The 20,269-nt window shown below is 41.9% G+C and overlaps 1 protein-coding gene across 2 annotated transcripts in view; it reads left to right on the forward strand.

Annotated features, from left to right (window-relative positions):
• Positions 1 to 20,269, forward strand: part of LAMB4 (laminin subunit beta 4) — a 39,626-nt gene that overhangs the window by 16,300 nt on the left and 3,057 nt on the right. For both annotated transcript variants that reach the window (XM_088165805.1, XM_088165806.1), the window contains exons 17-31: positions 504 to 624; positions 1,536 to 1,713; positions 3,089 to 3,232; positions 3,431 to 3,662; positions 5,748 to 5,905; positions 7,402 to 7,626; positions 8,713 to 8,933; positions 10,090 to 10,186; positions 10,516 to 10,891; positions 11,252 to 11,412; positions 14,535 to 14,740; positions 15,622 to 15,825; positions 17,353 to 17,497; positions 19,311 to 19,515; positions 20,130 to 20,268. In XM_088165805.1, coding sequence (XP_088021931.1) covers positions 504 to 624; positions 1,536 to 1,713; positions 3,089 to 3,232; positions 3,431 to 3,662; positions 5,748 to 5,905; positions 7,402 to 7,626; positions 8,713 to 8,933; positions 10,090 to 10,186; positions 10,516 to 10,891; positions 11,252 to 11,412; positions 14,535 to 14,740; positions 15,622 to 15,825; positions 17,353 to 17,497; positions 19,311 to 19,515; positions 20,130 to 20,268 — 2,812 coding nt within the window. The remainder of the gene's footprint in view (positions 1 to 503; positions 625 to 1,535; positions 1,714 to 3,088; positions 3,233 to 3,430; positions 3,663 to 5,747; positions 5,906 to 7,401; positions 7,627 to 8,712; positions 8,934 to 10,089; positions 10,187 to 10,515; positions 10,892 to 11,251; positions 11,413 to 14,534; positions 14,741 to 15,621; positions 15,826 to 17,352; positions 17,498 to 19,310; positions 19,516 to 20,129; position 20,269) is intronic.

Consider the following 20,269-nt stretch of genomic DNA (forward strand, 5'->3'; position numbering starts at 1 on the left):
TTGCCAAACCCAAGAGAGCAGCCGGGGATCTAGCTGGGGTTGGTTGCTCTGGTGAAGATCCAACTGCAGCTGCTTCAGTATAGAGAGGAAATAGTGACTTAAAGTCAATGTCCTAGTCTGTTTTCAAAACCAACTTTTCAGCTTGGACCTGTGTAAAAATAGAGAGAAGCTAAGAGGATGTGACCAATGTCTTGATCAAATAGGGACAGGAAAGGATGAATATGAACAGTGAGTTGCAACCCCCATTGCTAGAAGCAGTAAAACCTGCCATTTTCAGTTTTATGTCCCTAGGTTTAGATTTGGTGAATCATCTGGCAGAAGTCCTGCAGCTTTCCCAAAGTCTGCAAGCATGGGGCTGGGTGTGCTCCTCACAGCAGCAGGGCTTGCTCTGGACTGCCAGGCTTCAGTTTGCAGGCACAGAGGGAAGGGAGAGCTCACAACATCCAGTAAACTTGCCTTGTCCTAACTCCTGGCTATAACTGTGCTTCATTTCTGCTAAACAGGATTGCAATTCTGCAAACTCCAGTCTGCCTGGAGCCGGGAACAGAATATTTTATGGATGTGTATTTTTCTCAGCTCTCTGCCTCTGACAAAAAGGCAAAATCATTCATCTTGATTGACTCAGTGAGTAGTTCTGTCACAAGTCCCTTGAGGTTGTATTTATACACAGTGGTTTTTTTACAGACTTATTAGAAGTATTTTAAAATAATTTATAGTGTGTTTTAATAGAAATTCAGCTTCTGTTTATCTCCATTGGCACTATTTGCATATTTTTGTGCGGAAGGGCAGAATTGTATCTGGTTAAATTTTCATGATGCAATACAAGTCATACTTGTTGCATACGTTGCAACAAGTTGCAACCTGTTGCTCATTGATTGTGAACACAGTCCACATATATGTACTGATAAGATGCTGTGGCTATGGATATAAATTTGTGCAGCTCCTCACCACTTAGGGTTTTTAAAAATATCTCTAATTTGTCGGGATCACAGATATTTTTAAAGATTATATTGGAAAAGTAAAATTAGTCATGTACTTCCTGGGAATCAGGTCTAGATATTTTCCAAGTTTCCATCAAGTCAAGAAATGGGTGTTAGTTTTGGGTCCTTCTCTTGAGAAAAATATTTTCTCTGATTATTCTTATCGAACTGGACCTGTGAAGGGCTGGCTATACTTGGACATAGAAATTTCAGCTGATTTTTCTCTATCACAATAATACCAGTAAAAATTTTGGCCAGACACTGCTCTTGGAGTCACTAACACAGCACAACAAGACCAGTTATGAGCATGTATCAGAGGTTTTATTATAATTTTATTTTTTAAACACAGTCTCTCTTATTTGAAGAACTCAGGGAATGTTTAGACCTTCAGAATAAATGTGAATTTAGATGACAGAATGGCACAACTGCAGATTTAGAAATCCAGTGCTCCAGTCCTCTGCTGTTGCAATGGAAAGCACGTTAAGAGAATGTGGGAAATTCTGGTTTTCAATATATCTAAGCAAAAATATTTTCTTTTCTCTCTTAACGACAAAGCTTGGACTTATTCCCAGAATCGGCTCAGTGGAGAACTTATGCAGTGAAAAGGATTTAGATGAGTACCAGAAGTATCACTGTATTGAAATTGCATCCGAAGTTGGGCCTCACATCCTGCCAGAAGCGTGCACACGGCTCATAGTGAGCTTGTCAGCCCGAATTCACAACGGCGCCGTCGGTAAGGACCAGCCTGCACAGGCAGCTCCTTTGGGCTGTTGCTGGTTTTCCCTTGAGTCTGTAGGATATGTTGGCTGTAGAGCTCTCAGCCTGCAGTGATGTAGAAGTGAAGCTGCTCAGCATGTGATATCCGTGGATGCGCAGGGTGTATCCCGCTGAACCCTGCATGAGCTGCAAACACCTCTTGGTGGCATGAATCTCAGAGTTCATTACTCCTGATGGGCTTGGAGCATGATGTCATGGAGCAGCATGACAGGGACCATGGCAGTGATTTTGTGTCTTCTGAAAAGCATTTGAATCAGATGCCTTTACCATATGGCCAAAGCAGTAACTGTCCTACTTTTCTGGCTGCTGCTAAATGACAGAGAAGTTTCTAAGCCCTGTCTCTAGATGCTGTAGGCCAGCTGAATGCCTTGGTAAGATTCCAGATGTGATGGTACATAAATTGGTGTACTGGAAGAGATTGATCAAGAAAACCTTGATGGTATTCCAGCAAGAAGGCAGTGGCAGGTGGGGTTTGAAATTCCTAGGCAGCCTTCTGGACCCAGCACGGAAATATTAGCTAGGCTCAGTAGCTCAGGTATTTCCTAGGTATTTGGCCTAGAGAAATGGGAAATTGAACTTTTCTGCACATCCACTAACAGAAGGGGCCTTTCTGGACAACTTTGGTGGCCAGCTTCTTTCAGGGAAGAAGGCTAGGCATTGACTAGTAACAATGCCTCCAAAGTGATAGCATCTGCTTGGATGATTTTTGGAAGGATTGATGCCTCACTCTAATATCAGATAATGAGATCACAGCTGTGCAGCCAGTGAACGCTTCATTTAGATTCAGGCTGTGCTAACTCTGCATTGGCCTGATTCCTAAAGGGACGAGATTCTCCCAGTGAAATGTGCCACTTTGGTTTTCTGGTGCTTTGCAGAGCATCCTGGGCAAACATCCTCTGTGTTGAGCACCTTCATGCAACAAGTTAGTCCAGGGTGTCCAGAAGGAAACAAACAGTACACAGATGCAGACTAAATTCAACTTGCAGTGCTCCAGCTAGATGCAAATTTATAGCAAACCTTCCTAGACTTCAGGATGTCTCTATTTGGATCTACACTTTGCTACTCCCTTTCTGTCCTACCCCAAATATGTGCTGAAGGCAGTGCCTTGAATGTGGCAACTGCAACACCAAGGCTTGTGCTGGTGCCTGATATACCATCACCATTGATGCCACACTATCAAATGGTCTAAATTATGGCCATCACCATGTTAATGAATCCCTGAGAAGAATAATCAAGCTCTTTCCTACCTATTTTAAAGTGTGAAACCTGCAAGCTGATGAAAGCAGTAAAACTCCTTAACAACCTGTTTTGATTTTCTTTCCCCTTGCCAGCATGCAAGTGCAATCCCCAAGGGTCGCTGAATGCCAGCTGTAGTAAACTGGGGGGCCAGTGTCAGTGCAAAGCCAACGTCGTGGGACGCTGCTGTGACACTTGCTCTGCAGGCAGCTATGGCTTTGGCTTCCATGGCTGCTATGGTGAGTGCCTTGTAGCCAGCACCACTACCACTATCACTAGCATACCCCTTTGAATCCCAGATCATGTGTAAAGCAATATAAAAAAGTGCTTCCATGAATAACAGATTTTCCATCCGTGCTGCCTTTGAGCAGTGTCAGCGATGAGATGGGTTGGCAGGAATGCTGTAAGGACACAGCTTTGCTTTGGGTGTTTTCCAGCATGCGAGTGCCACCCACAAGGCTCGCTGAGCACGCTGTGTGACCAGGTGACAGGACAGTGCTCCTGCCGCCGGGACGTGGATGGCCAGCGCTGCAGCCGCTGCCTGCCCGGATACTTTGGGTTTCCCCACTGCCGGCCTTGCCTTTGTAATGGCCACGCGGAGCTTTGTGACCCTCTGACCGGAGAGTGCCGCGACTGCCGCGCGTTTACTGCTGGAAGCCACTGTGAAAGGTCAGTTCATGGGCAGTGCTGCACAGCTCCACCAGACACTGGGGGAGGGAGCAGAATTTTCTGCTTCATAAAGAAGAAAGTCCCTCTGCATCCTCAGAACAAGCCCCTTGGAAAACCATAGCTTAAAGATAAGAAATGGCTTGTTAAATGATGAATACAAAAAGGAATGCAGCTTCCCCTCCTTGGTAGACCCTCTTATCTATCTTCAATATTAGTGGTTCATTTTTTTTTTAGTATCCATAGGCTAGCTTTGAATGTAAAATCCCTCGGGGATTGGTTAGAATGTAGAATTCCCTTGGTAATTGGTGCAAACTGCAAAAGCCTCAAAAGATCTAAAAACCCCTGTAAAACCTTAACTGTTGTATATGCTAGATTGGATGCCTTCATAGAATAAACTATAGATTTGTGCCTTTCTACATATTCCAGTCTCTTCACCCCGCTGGTCTGAGAGCTCGCCTTATGCCAAATTCTATTTGGGCAAGGCTTGGGAACTTGCTCCGTCACTGAGGGCTGCAGAAGCAGTCTCAGGGATCCCAAAGGGACCCCAAAAACCCCACCAGCGACAGTCTCCAAAATGCCTCTGTAGCTGGGGGCCTACAAATGCATCAATGACCTTAACAGGAAACACGTACCTAAACCAGGATAAAACTGGGCCTGCTGAATGTCAGGTACCTATTTCTTTGGCAAATGCATGTGGAAATGTGCATATGATGCCTGTGGGTGGATTGCAGGCAGGGCATGCACCCAGCATTGCAGCAGGCTACCTGCAAGAAGGCATTTGAGACATAGGTGCCATGGCACCATGTGCTTGGAGACATGTACAAAGCACTGTGTGTGGGATAAACTCACTCCTGCCAGGTTCCCAATTGCCAGCTTTCAAATTTAAGATTCAGCCTGAGGCTAACCAAGAGGTTGAATATTGTGCTGAATAGTCATTTTAATGCCTGCCACTACAAGGAGTTTAAGTAAATGTGCCCTCTTTGCTAGTCATATTAATTCCATATCACCAGCAAATGACTTCATTGACTTGTTCCAGTTCCATTCAGAACACTGCTCCTCTTTTTTATTTTGTACACTGGCAGCAGCATTGCAGTTCAACATGGACATAGAAATTAAGTTTGTTAATTTGGTTTGGCTGGACTGTACGTTGCCATTCATTTTAAGAGGATTTCCTCATGAAACCTATTGAGCTTTTACTGCAGTGCTTTTAGACAATACAGTCTTTGGCTGTTCTACTTGTAGATGGCAAACAGATTACAAATGGGATATTGAAACACTTTCTGCCCTGTGGCTTTTCAGGATCTCCAGACTTCAGGGGGAGGATAATCAGATAGCCAAGTCTTTTGGCCTTGCCTGTATACATATGGAGAACTGTGTTCCCATTTGCCATAGCAAAGCAGATCAAAGACTGAGGATGCTTAGAAGCCTCTGGGTTGCTGCAGCTGCAGGACTATGGGGGTTGAGATGCAGAGGCAGTGGTGGTGAACAGGGTGGCTGAGCCCTCAGGGGGCCCCAAAAGCCCTCACCAGTTTGGGAAACAGCATAGCCACCAGCACCTTGAAAGATCCATTACCCCAGGTAAAGTCAGACAGAGCATGGCTCAATGCATATGTTGCACCTAAAATATGCAGTATTGTCTGAGTACTCTTAAGGAATCATTGCTTTTTTTGCCTGTGCCAGCACTTTTTATTGTCATGCCAACCACTCTGTGTGTGTGTCTATATGGAAATAGATTAATATATGTGCTGGTAGGTAAATATACAGAATTTTTATATGGCAGCTTTTAGCTGTCTCTGCAGAGCATGTATATTATGTCATATCATAATAATTTAGATTAAAATTGTTCCAGAGTAGGTAAAAGTCTTCATAAACATTTCTTGAAAGGAAAACCTATGTCTTTTTCATTTTGCTTCAGATTTTGAGAATGCAGCTCTGATTTTCCATTTTAGAACACCTTTGAAGCTTGATATATCTCTACCAATTGATGGAGATGGTATTACAATGATCTGGAATACTGATTTCAATATATACAGATAAATTGATTCACCTGCATGAAGCACTTGACAATTTGTCCTGCTTTGGCAGGTGCATGGATGGCTATTATGGAAACCCTCTGGATGGAGAACCCTGCCACCCATGTATGTGTCCAGGGGCACCTACAAGCAAGAGGTATTTTGCACGTTCCTGTTACCAGGACTCCCAGTCTGCACAGCTTGTCTGTAATTGCCTTGAGGGATATTCAGGTATGAAGCAAAATAAGGACTGGTTTTTATACTACTAAAATGAACATTAGAGAAAAAAATTATCATCTTCCACCTGTTGTGTTCAGAAAGGACAATGAGGTAATGCTAATAAAACAACTAAGAAATTACTAAAATTATGTGCATAAGTTTTGACTAGGAAGAATGGAAATTGTGCAGTTAGTGTCTTAAAAAGAGATTCGCTTATGAGGATACAGTGAAGTAATTAATTATTCTGATGTCACTCTCTGGAAAACTCCTCCTTTCCAGGGGCATTAATTAATCTGGTAGGGCGAGGTGGGGAGAACAGCAATTGCTTGTTAACTCTGAAAAAGAGACATTGCAAGCCCAAATGGGAATGATTATGGCATCAAAAAGAGCTGATAATATTTCCTAATCAGAGAAAGTCTTTCTCCATATAGAGGAAACTCTTTGACATTATGCCTTATAGTGACTGCTTCATGGTTCAAATGGTCACTTTAGAAATGGGGTTTCTACTCTCAGCTGTCTCAAATGCAGATATTTTTGCAGCAAACTGATTCCTCATTTCCTAAGATCTTGTTCACTTAGGTTGAATTCCTGAAGGGAAAGCTGAAGATATTTCCCTTTCCTTGGGCATTAGAAAGATCTCCTGTGATGGAAGCAAAGCTTAATGAGAAGCACTGCTGAAAATTAAACCAATGCTGCCATCTTTACTTAAGGATGGTTCCTTTATAAGTCAAGAGTGGGTTTGCTTGAGTAAGTGCTGTAGGGCCATAATGATTCATATTGTTGCTTATCCAGGGGACTTCTGTCCTCACAAATCACTGCACTCCTCAGTTTTGGACTTTATTGCTCCTGCTCCTCTCCAGCAAGACTCTTGGTCACTTTTGTATCAGTGGTCTCACTTTCTCAGAGATTCAAAAAGGCTCTGGGTGCTAAGGAGAACGGTGAAGCAGCAGAGTCCTAGGCTGAGGATGAACCAGTGGATGTGGTTCCAGAAACACCAGTCTGCCCAGAATGGTTTCTGAGATCCAGAGATAGCACCCAAATCAGGACAGGCATTGAGATGAAATGCAGAAATAGTTGTAATGCCAGCAAGCAAGGACAGAGCATCAGAGTTCATCTGAACTCCTGGGTACCCCCCACATTCCAGTGCTGCTGTTGGAGTGAAGAGCCAAGGAAAACTCTGCAAATATGGCTAGCCCTGACTACTGCCATTGAATGGACTTTGATGGAAAAATATGTTTGGAGATGTTGTGTGATGGGGCACCTATTTGCTGAAAGGACTTCCTTGATATAAACAACCTGGGAAGAGGAGGGTGTATTTCCATCAGATTTCAGTAGGGAAGATGTAATTTAAACTGATCAGGTAATGGATTACCCTTTAACAGGTGGATATTTTCCATTGGAAATGTGCATTTGAACAGGCAGTCTGAATATTTTAATAATATTACTGGAAATTACATGTTTCACCTGAATTCCCATCAGCCAGCAATAATTTTACCTTCCTCTGACAGGCAATCAGTGTGACGAGTGTCCCAGTGGGTTCTACAAAAACGCCAGCAGCCCTGGGCTTGACTGTGCACTATGTCCCTGCAATAACAACATTGATTTGACAGACCCAGAGTCCTGTAACAGGGTCACTGGGGAATGCACCAAGTGTTTACACAACACCCATGGAGCAAACTGCCAGTTCTGCAAACCAGGTTATTTTGGCTCAGCCCTCAATCAAAGCTGTCAAAGTAAGTAACAGCACTGCAATTCTGTTTTACTACCAAGAAAATGTTTTTAAAAAAACAGACTATAGGGAAAGGCTAGACCTTGGAGGGAGGACAGAACTAAAGCAGACAAACAGAGCAAAATATAAGAATCACAAATACATTTATTTACTGAATATATCAGTGATACAAATAACTTAACATGGCATCTATTAAATTCTTTGTCATCCAAGTCTCACGAAATCTCATACTGAATATCACTCTTAGAAAATACTAATTTATGAAATGAACAGTACTCTCTGTTAGAAAAATAAATGTGCATTCAGCTTATTCAGGAAGGAATCAAAAGTAAAGGAATCAGTGATAGCTGTTTATCCATGCTGCTAAGCTCAGTTAGATCTCAGTTAACCAGATGATCCCTTGCCAAACTTCCTGCTTCATCTGTTGTTTTCATTAAGTGGCTAGAGTGAGGGCAATTCAGCAATTTAATAGATTCCATGAGGACACATCAGTAACTCGGCACTTTCAACAGAGGAGTATGAGTATAAGGAAAATCAAGGCACAAACTTTTTCCCAATTTTTCTCTATACTCATTTTCACAGATGTGCCTGATTGAGGATTTAATTTTTATGGCCAAGATAATTATAAGTATAGTCAAGAAATTGTTTTTATGGGAATCTCTAAAATTCAGTCCAAGCCCATCCCTCGTTCGTTCTTGGAAGATGTCTTAGAAATCATTAAGCAAGAACTTTTGGCTTCTCACAAGGAAGGCTTCTTATCTTACTTGGCTTACTGGGGATTCCCACGCTGGATAATGCCTACTGTAAATCACCTTATCCTTACCCAATATATTTAACATTGCATTCTAATAAGATTCAAAATTCACTGAGCCTTCATTTTTTATGCCTGTATTAAAAGTGTTGAACATTCACAGTAAGTTTTCTCAAAGCCGTATGTAAGTTATTACAGAAAGGCAGGTAACGTGTATGAGATTAAGCACGTTCAAGGTCACTAAAAGTAAGCCTACAGCGTGGGCTGTATATCCAGCTCTGATTGTCCATCAGCTGTCTGTACTGCTGTCTGCTGTAGTGATTGTCCTTCTTTTTCCAGGCTGCACGTGCAATCTGGCAGGTGTTCACCCTGCCATGTGCCCGGGGGGGGACGCAGCCTGCCTGTGTGACCCAGCCACAGGAGCTTGTCCTTGCCTGCCCAATGTGCTGGGTGCCACATGTGACCAGTGCGCCCCTGGCTACTGGGACCTGGCTAGCAGAAAAGGATGTCAGACCTGTGACTGTGATCCAAAAAACTCCCAAAGCAACCAGTGCGACCAGGCAAGAAAATTATTATGTTTTCCAGGAGCCCGGGTGCTGGTGTTTTGACATGGCAAAGTGGGGACCCTCTTATAAATGAGGATTAGTTTTTTTGTCGTATTACCTGAAAACAAAAAATTCTTTGGAAGTTTGTTGTTGGTGCAATCATACTGTGAGTCATTAAATCAAAAATGTTGTTCTGATAATGTGGTTTTGTGGGCTGGTCAGCAATTTCCCCTTGCATGCTGTTTCTTTGTCAAGTGGATCTTAGAAATACTTTGTAAAAAGATGTCACAGGAAAAAAACTGTCTCATAAATATGCATATAGAGAAGAGGGAAATCCAGGCTTTGACCCAAGAGTCTTAGGAGTATTTTTAAGTGTTTATTTTCATAAAGTAGCAGCTGTGACCATTACATTAATCATGCCTCATCTATCATACTGCTAGAGTACCTTTTCTCATCTTTAATTCCTATGCACATTTTAGGGCTAGAATGTAGAAAAAAATTAACAACATTTCAGATTAGAGAGGTGAAATTGTGGTCCATGGAGTCAACAGCAATTTTGCCATTGACTTCAGAGCACCAGGAGCTTATCCTAAAATCTTGCTGATGTGTTTGCACATTTTTCTTTCAATATGCTCTCTGTTTGTTCCAGCTTATTCAGTAGATTTATTATCTTTTATAGAAAATGTAGTTCTTGACCTCAAAGAACTACTCACAGTTATCAAAGTTGTAATTCCCTGGAGTTTAATAGCTGAATTACAAAATAATTTTTCTAGGGCAATGTGTGTAATATACCCTCAAGGTTTTCAATTACAATTGATATATTGTGTGAAATATTAAGATGAGTACTTAGATCCAGCAAAAATAAAATATCAGTCTGTTTTGCAAAGGAAAAGAATCCTCTCAGATCATAGTCAGAGGATGAGTTCTCAGACAGCATCAGTAGACTGAATCATACAGAATCTCTGACATTTGTAAAGTAAAGCCATTTCTCAAAGTGCATTTGGTTTTCAAGACCTTCAGGAAGAAGATAGGAAAGTATGGCTAATACTGTGTAAACCGTGGTGTTCAAAGACTGTGGGCAAGCAGTGCTGCTGCAGCTCTTGTACAGCTGAAATAATGTATATCCAGCCCTATGGCTCTGGAGGTTATTCAATCCTAAATGTCTTTACAGCTTACAGGCCAGTGTCCATGTAAGCCAGGTTACAGTGGAAGATGCTGTAATGAATGTGAGGAAAACTACTTTGGCAACCCCCAGATGCATTGTGTTTGTAAGTATTATTAAGTGGGACAACTGGATTAGAAACTGCCTCGACATAAATGCTTACCTTTTATACTCACAGGGGAAACAGGGTGTACATGTAGAGAAACAGCCTTTCATATGTTTGTGTGTATGAGATGGACAAGTGCTTATATTATTTATCTATATTGTTATTTCAATGGTTAAGATGGAAGTCAGAGATGAAGAAGAGCCACTACCGTGCAGTCCACCTTGCTCTAACTCAAACAATGCTTTTATTATCTTGAAATGTGCCTTTTTCGTGCATTAATCCCACAGAAAAGAAACAGCTGGGTGTAACCTGCTATTCCTTTCTTGCAGCATGTGGGTGTAACATGGAGGGGACCCGGCAGCCCATGTGTGACAAAGCCACCGGCGTGTGCAACTGCCGTGCCGGCGTCAGCGGCCGGCTCTGCGACCAGTGTGCCCGCGGCTTTGAGAAGGACTTTCCCTCCTGCCATCAGTGCCATCTCTGTTTTGATCAGTGGGACACTGAAATTGCTGCTCTTGCTCAGACTGTGCAGAGGCTAATGAGGTTTGCAGCAAAACTGGAAGATAAAGGAGGACGGATGCCCAGCTGTGACATGCGCTTCAAAGCCTTCGAAGATGCCATTTCTGAAACTGAACGCATTTTGAGACATCCTGTTCTTTCACTGAAGGCCCTTTCAGGCATCAGGGATTTTAAGGGCTACCTTCAGTAAGGGCTAGGTTGCTCCTGAAAAAATCCATTAGCTGAGAAACTGTTTTCCCCCAGACTCCACCAGCCATCCCTACATATAGAGTCCCACTTCAGATCAGCACACGGATGCTGGTCTACTAAATCACTGTTTTCAATAGATCTGTGAACAAAATAATCCTTAATATATGCCTAACCCATACAGACATATACTTAAATGGTGGAATTTTCCAGTTCATACTAAGGGTTTTCTAAATAAGCCATACAATTAAATGTTTCTGCATATTTATAAATGTATATCTTGCCCTCTAAAATATTGTGTTACTCGGTTCTAGTTTAAGAACAATCTGGTCTGACTTCTGCCTGTCTTTTCCCCTTTAGACAAAAAGTTGCACAGATGGATCCTCTTCACAGTTTGCCCTTTGAGTTTCCTGACCTTAACAAGAACATAGAAGATATTGGAGAAGAAGCTGACTTAGTGTTTGGACTTCTTCAACAGAAAATACATCTGCATCAAAGTTTTCAGTACTTGAACTTCAAAGGTAAACCAGGAATGAATTTAAATGGGTGGACATTTTCCCTGAAGTTTTGGAATGTTTTCTCATCATTAAACCATACATTTCAAAGATCCCTAGATTTTATCTTCCTATGGTAGCACAACAACGTTGATACTGACAACATTTTATACTGACTTTTCAAATTCTCTTTTATCTTAAAATACTGCGATTTTTAGCATCCCAAATTTCAGATGCATTTGCCAGGGTCACATCTGTCTGAAGTCTCATAAATCCAAATGCTTACATCAGGATATAAAAGAAACCCAATTTCGCAGTACAGACTCACATGCAATAGAACAGCAATGTTTGGCTCCTCTTGCTCATAGGAATACTTAAAGAAGCTTGTACAGGAATGGTTTGTTTAATTAAAGCATAGTGTCATAGTGCAGCTTCTTAGTGTTCCCATGGGAAAACACTTGACTTTATGTGGGACAGAAGTAGCTCTCCATCATCAAAAAATGTGAAAGCAGAACTGAGCTCCTTGGCATTTTTGAAAGAATTGCACCCTCTTTACTTGAGCTAAGTATAGTCTCCATCAGCTGCTAATAGCTGTGATGATGGTGTCCCACACTGGTTTCTGGAGAAAAATGGGGATGTATCAAGCAGGGACCTTGAACAGATGCTAGACCACCCACAATGGCAGGACATGGTCAGCAGAATCCTCTCAAAAGAGATGGCTGCCAAGATATGAACCCCCAGAAGACAGGATACTTACCACAGAAGACACAAGCTACAAGCAGTGCACTTCCACTTACAGTTGCTCTGTGTTTCGTTCAGGCAAGAAAAGCTTGGCCCAAGCAAGTCGTTTTTGTTTGTTTTTTAAAGGGAGAAAAAAAAAAAAAAGAAGAAGAAGGAAAAGTCAACAAAACAACAAAATGCAAAGTGGAGGGAATGGAAGAGGGGAAAAGAGGGATTAACTAAGATTTAGGGCTCCCGTGCCCTGTTGTACTTGGCAGACCCCTGGGGCAGCTCCTCGGCTCAGGTCCCTCTGCAATCAGACAGCACAGCTCTCCCAGGCTCTGCTTCTCAATTCAACTGAGCCTTGCACAGACTGGGAAAGGCAAAAAGGCAAAGAAACAATAAATCCCAGGGAGGTCAGTGGACGCAGAGCTGAAGCATCCATGGTGCTTTCTGGTCACATTCCAAACCCACTTCATCCTTTGGCCTCTGGAGACAGATAAACAGCCCTATAAAAAGCACATGGGAGTGTGGGGAGGGGAAGACCTTGAATTTAAGATGAATTTCCTATCAAGGCCACAAATATTCATTGGTTCTGCTACCAAGCATATAATAGCACAAAAATAACATTTCCCTCAAGATAACCAGCTTTTCTGATACCCAGGAGAGAGACTGGCTCTTCACTCCATCTTCCTTTCTGACCAGCAGAGTATCCTATATATGGCTCTGTCTGCTTTTTCTTCTCCTTTTCGCTGGGGTAGATCAGGATATGTCCACATACACCGTCTGAGAGAGGCACATCTGGCACTTGTGCTCTACTCACACACAGAGAATGAGCTCCTGCCCATGTCTCTGCAGAGGATCAGGAGTTGGAGTCTTCCTCACAGGCATATATTCACCTAGATGACCTGGAAACATCAGTACCTAATAATAAATTAAAACCATTGGAAAAACCAAGACACAAGTGTCCTTAAAATAATGTTTGCAGTCTATGAGACCTCATTAAATTATGGCTCTCCCACATTGGCCCCTGGCTTTGCAGCTGCTGAGGTACAGTAATGCAATCAGAGAAGCTTCCTAGGCTGTAAATCAAGCCTGGGCTAAGACACTGTGTTTAATATAAAGGAGCTTGGAATCTCTACAGCTCCATCAAAAATCAAACGTGGAAAATGCATTTGGGCCACTTAATGGAGAGCTGAACCACTGCGAAATATTCCTGCAATGGAATTGTTGCATGGAAAAAAAAAGTCTCTGTCTTAGATGAGGAGTTACAGCCAGTTAGTCTCTTGCCAGGTATTTTGTATTAAGAGCTAACTTTAAACTGTATATTATTTCCAAGAATTACAAGATAAATAAATAGCCCTGGTTCCACATGAAAACTAAACATTGTTCAGTTTCAATCAAAGCACAGCCAAGGGCTTTAGAGCCTGAATCAAAGCACACAGGACTAGAGTGTCTTGTCTTTGACTTCAACTAGTAACTGAGTCAGTTACCAGCACAAGGAGAGATGTTATTCAGTGACCTCTAATGCTTTTTCACTGCTGACACATCAGTTCTGACTCTGGACATATTTCTGCCTAGGAATGTGGGGGCAAATCTGAGCTCTCGGGAGATCTGGGAAACCTTGACAGCAGCAGTAACAGCTTTAAATTATGTGTGTTGCAAAGGATCTGAATCCTTTTCTCAGGCTATTAATCTGCAAAAAATGTAATATTCTCCAACCCTTTTAAGCCTACTTAAGGAAAAGCTTTCAGTAGCCAAATAAGATTCTTGCTGGAAAGTATTTTTTGCCTGGTCTATGTGCTTATCTTGGAACTGCTTTTTTTAAATGCATCAGTCCTGAAACTGGATTTTCCAAAGACAAAAAGCCATAATATTGTAATGTAAATTTTGGTCTCAGTCTAGCAGACCACTTAACTCTTGGGTGCTGTGCTGAACAGAAAGGACAGATGCTTTTCTGACTCACAATGAGGGAGGTGATTATTTCATGACAACTGGCAGAAGTAGTTTTCCTGTCTAAAACAAGCTCAATGTCAGGAGCTTTTATCCAATCAACAATGGCAGTAATGCATGAACTATTGATGAATGCAGATCAGTAGTAGTTAGTGTTAGTAATGGGATCTCCTTCATACTTCTGTCTATTCTGTTGCCTTCTCAAACACCTTGGCATCCTATGGATGACATAGGATCCACTATATTTTCATCTAGTTTAGCAGGTTTTATGAGCATTGATAATTATTTCTATTTGGCAACTGGATAATGAAAGGATTAAAGAGTTTGGCTGAGGAAATGACAGTTCCTGTTCTTCCCCACTGTCCCAAATTAAAGACCAGGGAATCACCTGTCACTCAGCAATTGTCCAGAATTCAAGTAACAAACTGAATGCAACCAAATGCAGTTGGTACTAAATCCTGTTTCTGTTGGTACAGAGGCCATCAGCAACATTAGGAAACACTCTGAAGTATCATTGCTGGCAGAACAGAAGACCAGAGGGACAGCCCCTATAGTAAGACACTCAGAGTACACCAGGAATGATGCACTCACTATGTTGGACCATCAGGTCTTAAACACAAGCAATGTGCTGCAACAGCTCAGAATGATCAAAAGCCCTGGCATCCAAAACTTGAATGAAAAGGTAGGTGCTGTGGATTTTGAATGAAAGCTAAAAAAACCCCAAAAACCAAAAACCCCCCAAAACTCTCTTTTTTTGATGTTGTAGTAGGTTTTATTTCAAAAGGGTGCTTACATGTATTTTTAAGTCTGGAAAATGGCACTTCCTTGCCACAGCCATGCTGTCACATGAAAAACAGCTGCACTTCTCAGCTGTAGTTATTTCCAACCTGGAAGCCATTGTTCCCAACACAAGGAACTGTTTAAGCACTCTCTAGTCTCAAGAGGACATTAGAGTAATTTTAGAAGGAATAACGCAAACCTCCTCAATGAGTAAAGTAAACTAAGCAGAGTGACTTTGTCCTGGAATGGATGGAGAGTGCTCACATATCCCTTGTGTAACCTCTGGGAAAGAAGGGGTTCTGTTCTTCTGCAGGGCAGCAGTAAATACCTGATAGAACCAATTCATGACAAATCTGGAAGAGGTCATCCACCTAAGTCTTTAAGTTCCATATCTGTGTCAAAATACGTGGAGGACTAGACATAGCAGCTTGTTCTGTTAGAGGTTACCTTTACCCTGGATCTTTTAGAAGCTATTGACCCATGGGCTGGATAAAGTTAGGGAACAATTTCAGCCCTTTTGCTAAAGAAGAGTAAAGCAAGTGTCTTAGGGCAAGCATGGAGCCTAACAAATGGCTCCTGCAAGGATGCTCAGAGCCATGGGTTGCCATTGCATCCTTCAAATCAGGGGAGAGGGACCTGTAACTAGCAGTGATACCCATCTTTATAAAGACTGGAAGCTGTGTCCCATCCTATATTCAATGCTGATATGATGTCAAACATCTTCCCTCAGGAATGTATCTCAGGCCCCAGAGAGTCCTGACATAAGCATCTTCCTTATTGCAGATCTGTGGTGTTCCAGGAGACCAGCCATGTGCCACGGCAGCCTGTGGGGGAGCTTTGTGCCAAGACAGTCATGGACTAAGGCAGTGTGGTGGCCCAGACTGCACTGGAGCTCTTCCTCTCTCCTCTGAGGCCTTCAGGAAAGCTGAGGAGACTGCTATGTTGCTAAATAACTTGACTACTCAGCTACAGGAACCTGAGAATCAGGTGCTGTATATCAAACCTACATTTGTTCAGTGAAATGGATGGAGGATGAGATTAGGGAGATCACAAATCTACAAAAACTCACCTACTCTTTGGACAAAGAGCAGTGACATAGTGATGGGCTCTGTCCCAACATCATAGACCTATCATGATTCAGTACAAGGTGTCAGCCCCACCAAAAAATTGGCTTTATCTAGATCTTCATCCTCACAGCTGCTAGGATTTCAAGTCATGGTGCCCTGTGTCTGAGTCGGTGGTTTCAGGCTAGAATTGTCTGTATTTTTACTGGGAATGATTCAAATGGCACCATTTGTCAATTGGCTGACATGCTTAATGCAATGTGATTACTGCTGTGCATGGCGTTAAACTCTATTTATATAACTTCACACTACTCATGTTTGCCAATAAATTACTTCTGAAAATAATTTCAAGATGAAGCTTTTCTGCCCCCAGTAATGTTTAGGAGGGCATCAATTAGTTGACTATACTGCACAGTAGCAGTGAAAAATAATTTAAGCAAAGTGTGGCCAATGCAACATATGCCATGGAAACAAAACAGACAAATCCCAAAGCACCAGTAAGGAATTTGTTCTTATTAACAGTCAGAGATGATGCCTGTTACAGTTATAGGCAAAGCACATTTTCCAGCAGAAATTACATTCTGCTGTGGCTTTGTCTTGTCCCTGCAGGATGCCTGGGCATCCATTTCCTCTTTTTAAAATGCTCTCGACACTGCATCCCAGCCAGCGGGCTTGGAAATGAGCAATAGGGGCACCGCCCTGGGGCCCCGGGACACGAGAGGCGGCAGCCAAAGGCATCTGCCGAGAGGGGATCGCCAGCCGGGCTGCCGGGACATCGCCTCCGGTGCGCACAAGCCTCAGGCACCTCCGTGATAACGAGTGAACTATGCTGAGACATTCCAGAAATAAAAACATCAGCATTTTTCTCGTTGCATGGGGAAAGACCAAATCTCTTCCTTCTGCTAATCACAAATGTACCAGAGCCATTCTTGAAGGCAAAGCCCCTACCAAAGTAAAATATTGTTGTAATTTGATAATTAATCTAAAGTTCTCATTTAAATTATCAAGAATACTAATTTAGTGGCTAAATGTAACTTTTAAAGACAAGCCTTGAACTCTACCTTCCTTGTGTCCTCTTTAAGTGTTTTTTAACAGCAAGTCCAATATGACATAACAAATGAAAATACATTTTCTGTACTCAGACCTGTATTATCTGATCACTGACAAGCTACAGTACTGCAATAACTGCAGAAACAGAAGGGGGCTGTGGTTTAGCAGTGGTGGCAGAGAGAAAAAATTTTGATTTAGGCTTTTTCTGAGGCCAGTTGAAGATCAAGATGTAGCAGCTTCTGGAGTTCCCCAAAGGGGTCTTCTGCTACTTTTCAAAGCCACATCAAGTGATTCCAGATGAGGCTGAGATCAACATTACCTTTGTGTCAGAGCCCAACTTGCAAAGCAATGACAGATAACCTACAGAAAATAGCACTGCTGTTTCTAATCATATTTCCAGGTTGAAGGCATTAGAAAAATGGCAGAAGACAGCAAACAGAAAGGCTCACAATTTAATGGGCAACTGGAGATGGCTGTGAATAAAATTGAAGTTGATGGAGAGATCACTAAGGAGTTTATCCAAAAAGTGAAAAACTTCTTATTAGGTAAATATGCAGTGTTCTTTTTGACTCATTTTTCATAAATATATTCCAATATAATACTGCATAATAGACAGCCAGAAGATGATCTAGCTATATAAGCATGAAATTTGTCATCTACCTCCTGACCTGTGAAAAACTTTCAATTCCCTTTTTTCTAGTGCTTCTTTCTCCCAGGTGACAGTACTTTGTATCAATTTTACAATATATCTGTTACATTCTGATTATCATATTTTATTACTGTGTTTAATGTGAAGTAACTCCCTCTGTTCCTGGTTTATTTCAGTAAGGACTACTAAGATAATTTCTTACAATATATAATGGCCAGGCATGCCCAATGCATCCTCAAGTTGTTATTCTACCCCCTTCTTCCAGGCCCGTAAATAGAGGCTCTCAGTAGGGAGCGTGGGAATTAGGACACATCCCACTCCATCGTCTCCATAAAGCTGTAACTCAAGGAATCAAAGGATTCTGGTAGAACTTCACAGCTCTCATAAAAAAAAAAAAAACAACAAACCAAAACAACCGTATATACCCTAAAAATTTTCCACTCTCAGGATTGCTGGAAAACTCTGTAGAAAACATCCAAATTTTTTTTACCAGATACACATCAAAGGATTCAAATATGGCAGGATTTTCTTTAATCTTCAGTATAGCTGATCTCAACATTTCTATGGATTGCAGTCTTTTGGCATTCATAATTCTACATCCAAATGGGAGCAGGGGCAGAGGACAGGACTTCTTTTGTTCAGAAAAATTTACATTATTTTATTGAATTGAAAGATTTAGGCCTATTTAATTCTTTATGAGCCTCAGATTTTTATTGATAGCCACTGAAAATTCCTTCTTTCATTCTTCTTTTATGTTTTTAGTAGACATACAGCATTTATTAAAAAATATAAAAGATTTTTTTCAAATCTTTGTTTTGTTAATTGAAATTTAAGAATAGAAACAGCTCAGAAACATAGAGTTACATTAAATCTGCTGTGCTCGACATTGGTGTGAATGGTGATTTTGGATTAATATATTTCTACAGGAAATAGCTCTCAGGAATGCACTTCTGTTTGCACACTAAATGTCTTCTATTTAGTTCTTGCTGACTTACTCTGGAGATTAACACAACCATTTAATATATCTCAACTGCTTCATCACACAAGGTCTTGTCTATAAATGGAAGTGAGCAGAAAACAAAACTGATGATGTGACTTCTCAAGGCATTGACCACTCTAACTGTGTATGCCTCTGCCTCTTAGCAAAGAGCTAGGACAAGCTCATTTGTAATGGGAATTGTCAAAATATGCTTTTTTCTATTGTACATTCCCATTCTATGCAAGCCTGACCCAAGTTCTCTCTGCAGCTTAGCCTTTCTCATTAACGAGAAAAGGAACCACTTTCTCAATATTTGTGGCAACTCCAGGGAAGGGATTACACCCACTGGACAGCTTGGAAATCTCCATTCACACCCCAGCCTTGCCAGCACCTCTTTGATCTGTGGGCCAAGGGAGAAATGGGCTCTGACACATCTAGCTGTGCTGGGTACTGATTTAAAACCCTCCATGGGCTCTGTTCTACATCAGAATTTTAATAACTCAGTTCAAAGTGGGTTCAAATCCTCATTTCAGTCAGTTCTGACAACATTAACAGCAATACCTGGAAGCATAATATTAAATTACAAAATGTTGGAGATAATTCTCTTACCCCCTTGCTGTGCCTGTCAGCTTTATTCTCCCACATAACTCAAAGGGTAGGCAGCCGTAATGACCATTTACTGGGAGGAAGGAGCTACTTCAGGCTACTCTGAGCTCCATTTCTGTTGCAGATGAGAGTGCACCTCCAGAAGACATTGAGAAGGTGGCAAATTATGTTCTGCAAATAAACCTTCCCCTGACTCCACAAGAGCTCACAGGCATGCTTAGCAAACTCCAAAGCATTATGAACCACTGTGAGAAATACAAACTGAATAATAAGAGAGACATAAAAAGGGAGGATGTGCAGAGACTGCTGGTGGAGGCACAAGAAGCTGAGTAAGTAGAGTTTTCTCATACTGGTGTGCAAGCTCCAGCTGGGGTGGCACTGTGCACAGTAGGACTGCTCCATACCCCTGGCAGTATCCCAGTAACACTGGCAGGAGAGTTCAGGTGGAGATTTCACCTTGCCTTTTCCACAGGGCCTCTCCAGCAGGAAGGAGCTATTGCTGCTCAGGCTGCAGGAGCCAACGTGCTGAAAGGAAGCAGATCCTGGCAGCTCTTGGCTCCTCTTCCTGCTGAGTAACAGAGGCCAAAGCAGCTATGTAATTCCACCTTGGACCTGTGGAGCATTACATCTGGCTCACTGGGTGGTTTGAATAAGGGTGAGAAAGACCCAATAAGAGAAAAAAACACGTTCACCCATGAGTCTTCCCTACTAGCAGTGCCCCATCAGCCAGCAGCATCCAACCTCACCCTGAAGACAGCAACTCAGGTGCTCCCCCACAAAATCCTTTTCTGAGGTTTTGCTTTACCAATTGACCACAATTTCAATGGTCGTTGTTGGACTAGAGGAAACATTCCTGCATGTCAGCCTGGGTACATTTGAAACATGTTCTTGCTTTGCTCACCACACCATGATACTACACACACTTCCTTTTTTTCCATTTTAGCAAAGCAGCTAAAGCTCTTCTGCCAGTGGATGCAATTAGTAATAAACTAAAAAACGTTGTGAAGTCCCAAGGTCACTCCAAAAACACCATCATAAAGTTAAATGAAGAGATACGAGGCATCAGAACACAAATCTCTCAGG

This window comes from Sturnus vulgaris, chromosome 5 (genome assembly GCF_052056855.1).
Source record: "Sturnus vulgaris isolate bStuVul1 chromosome 5, bStuVul1.hap1, whole genome shotgun sequence".
Classification (NCBI taxonomy): domain Eukaryota; kingdom Metazoa; phylum Chordata; class Aves; order Passeriformes; family Sturnidae; genus Sturnus; species Sturnus vulgaris.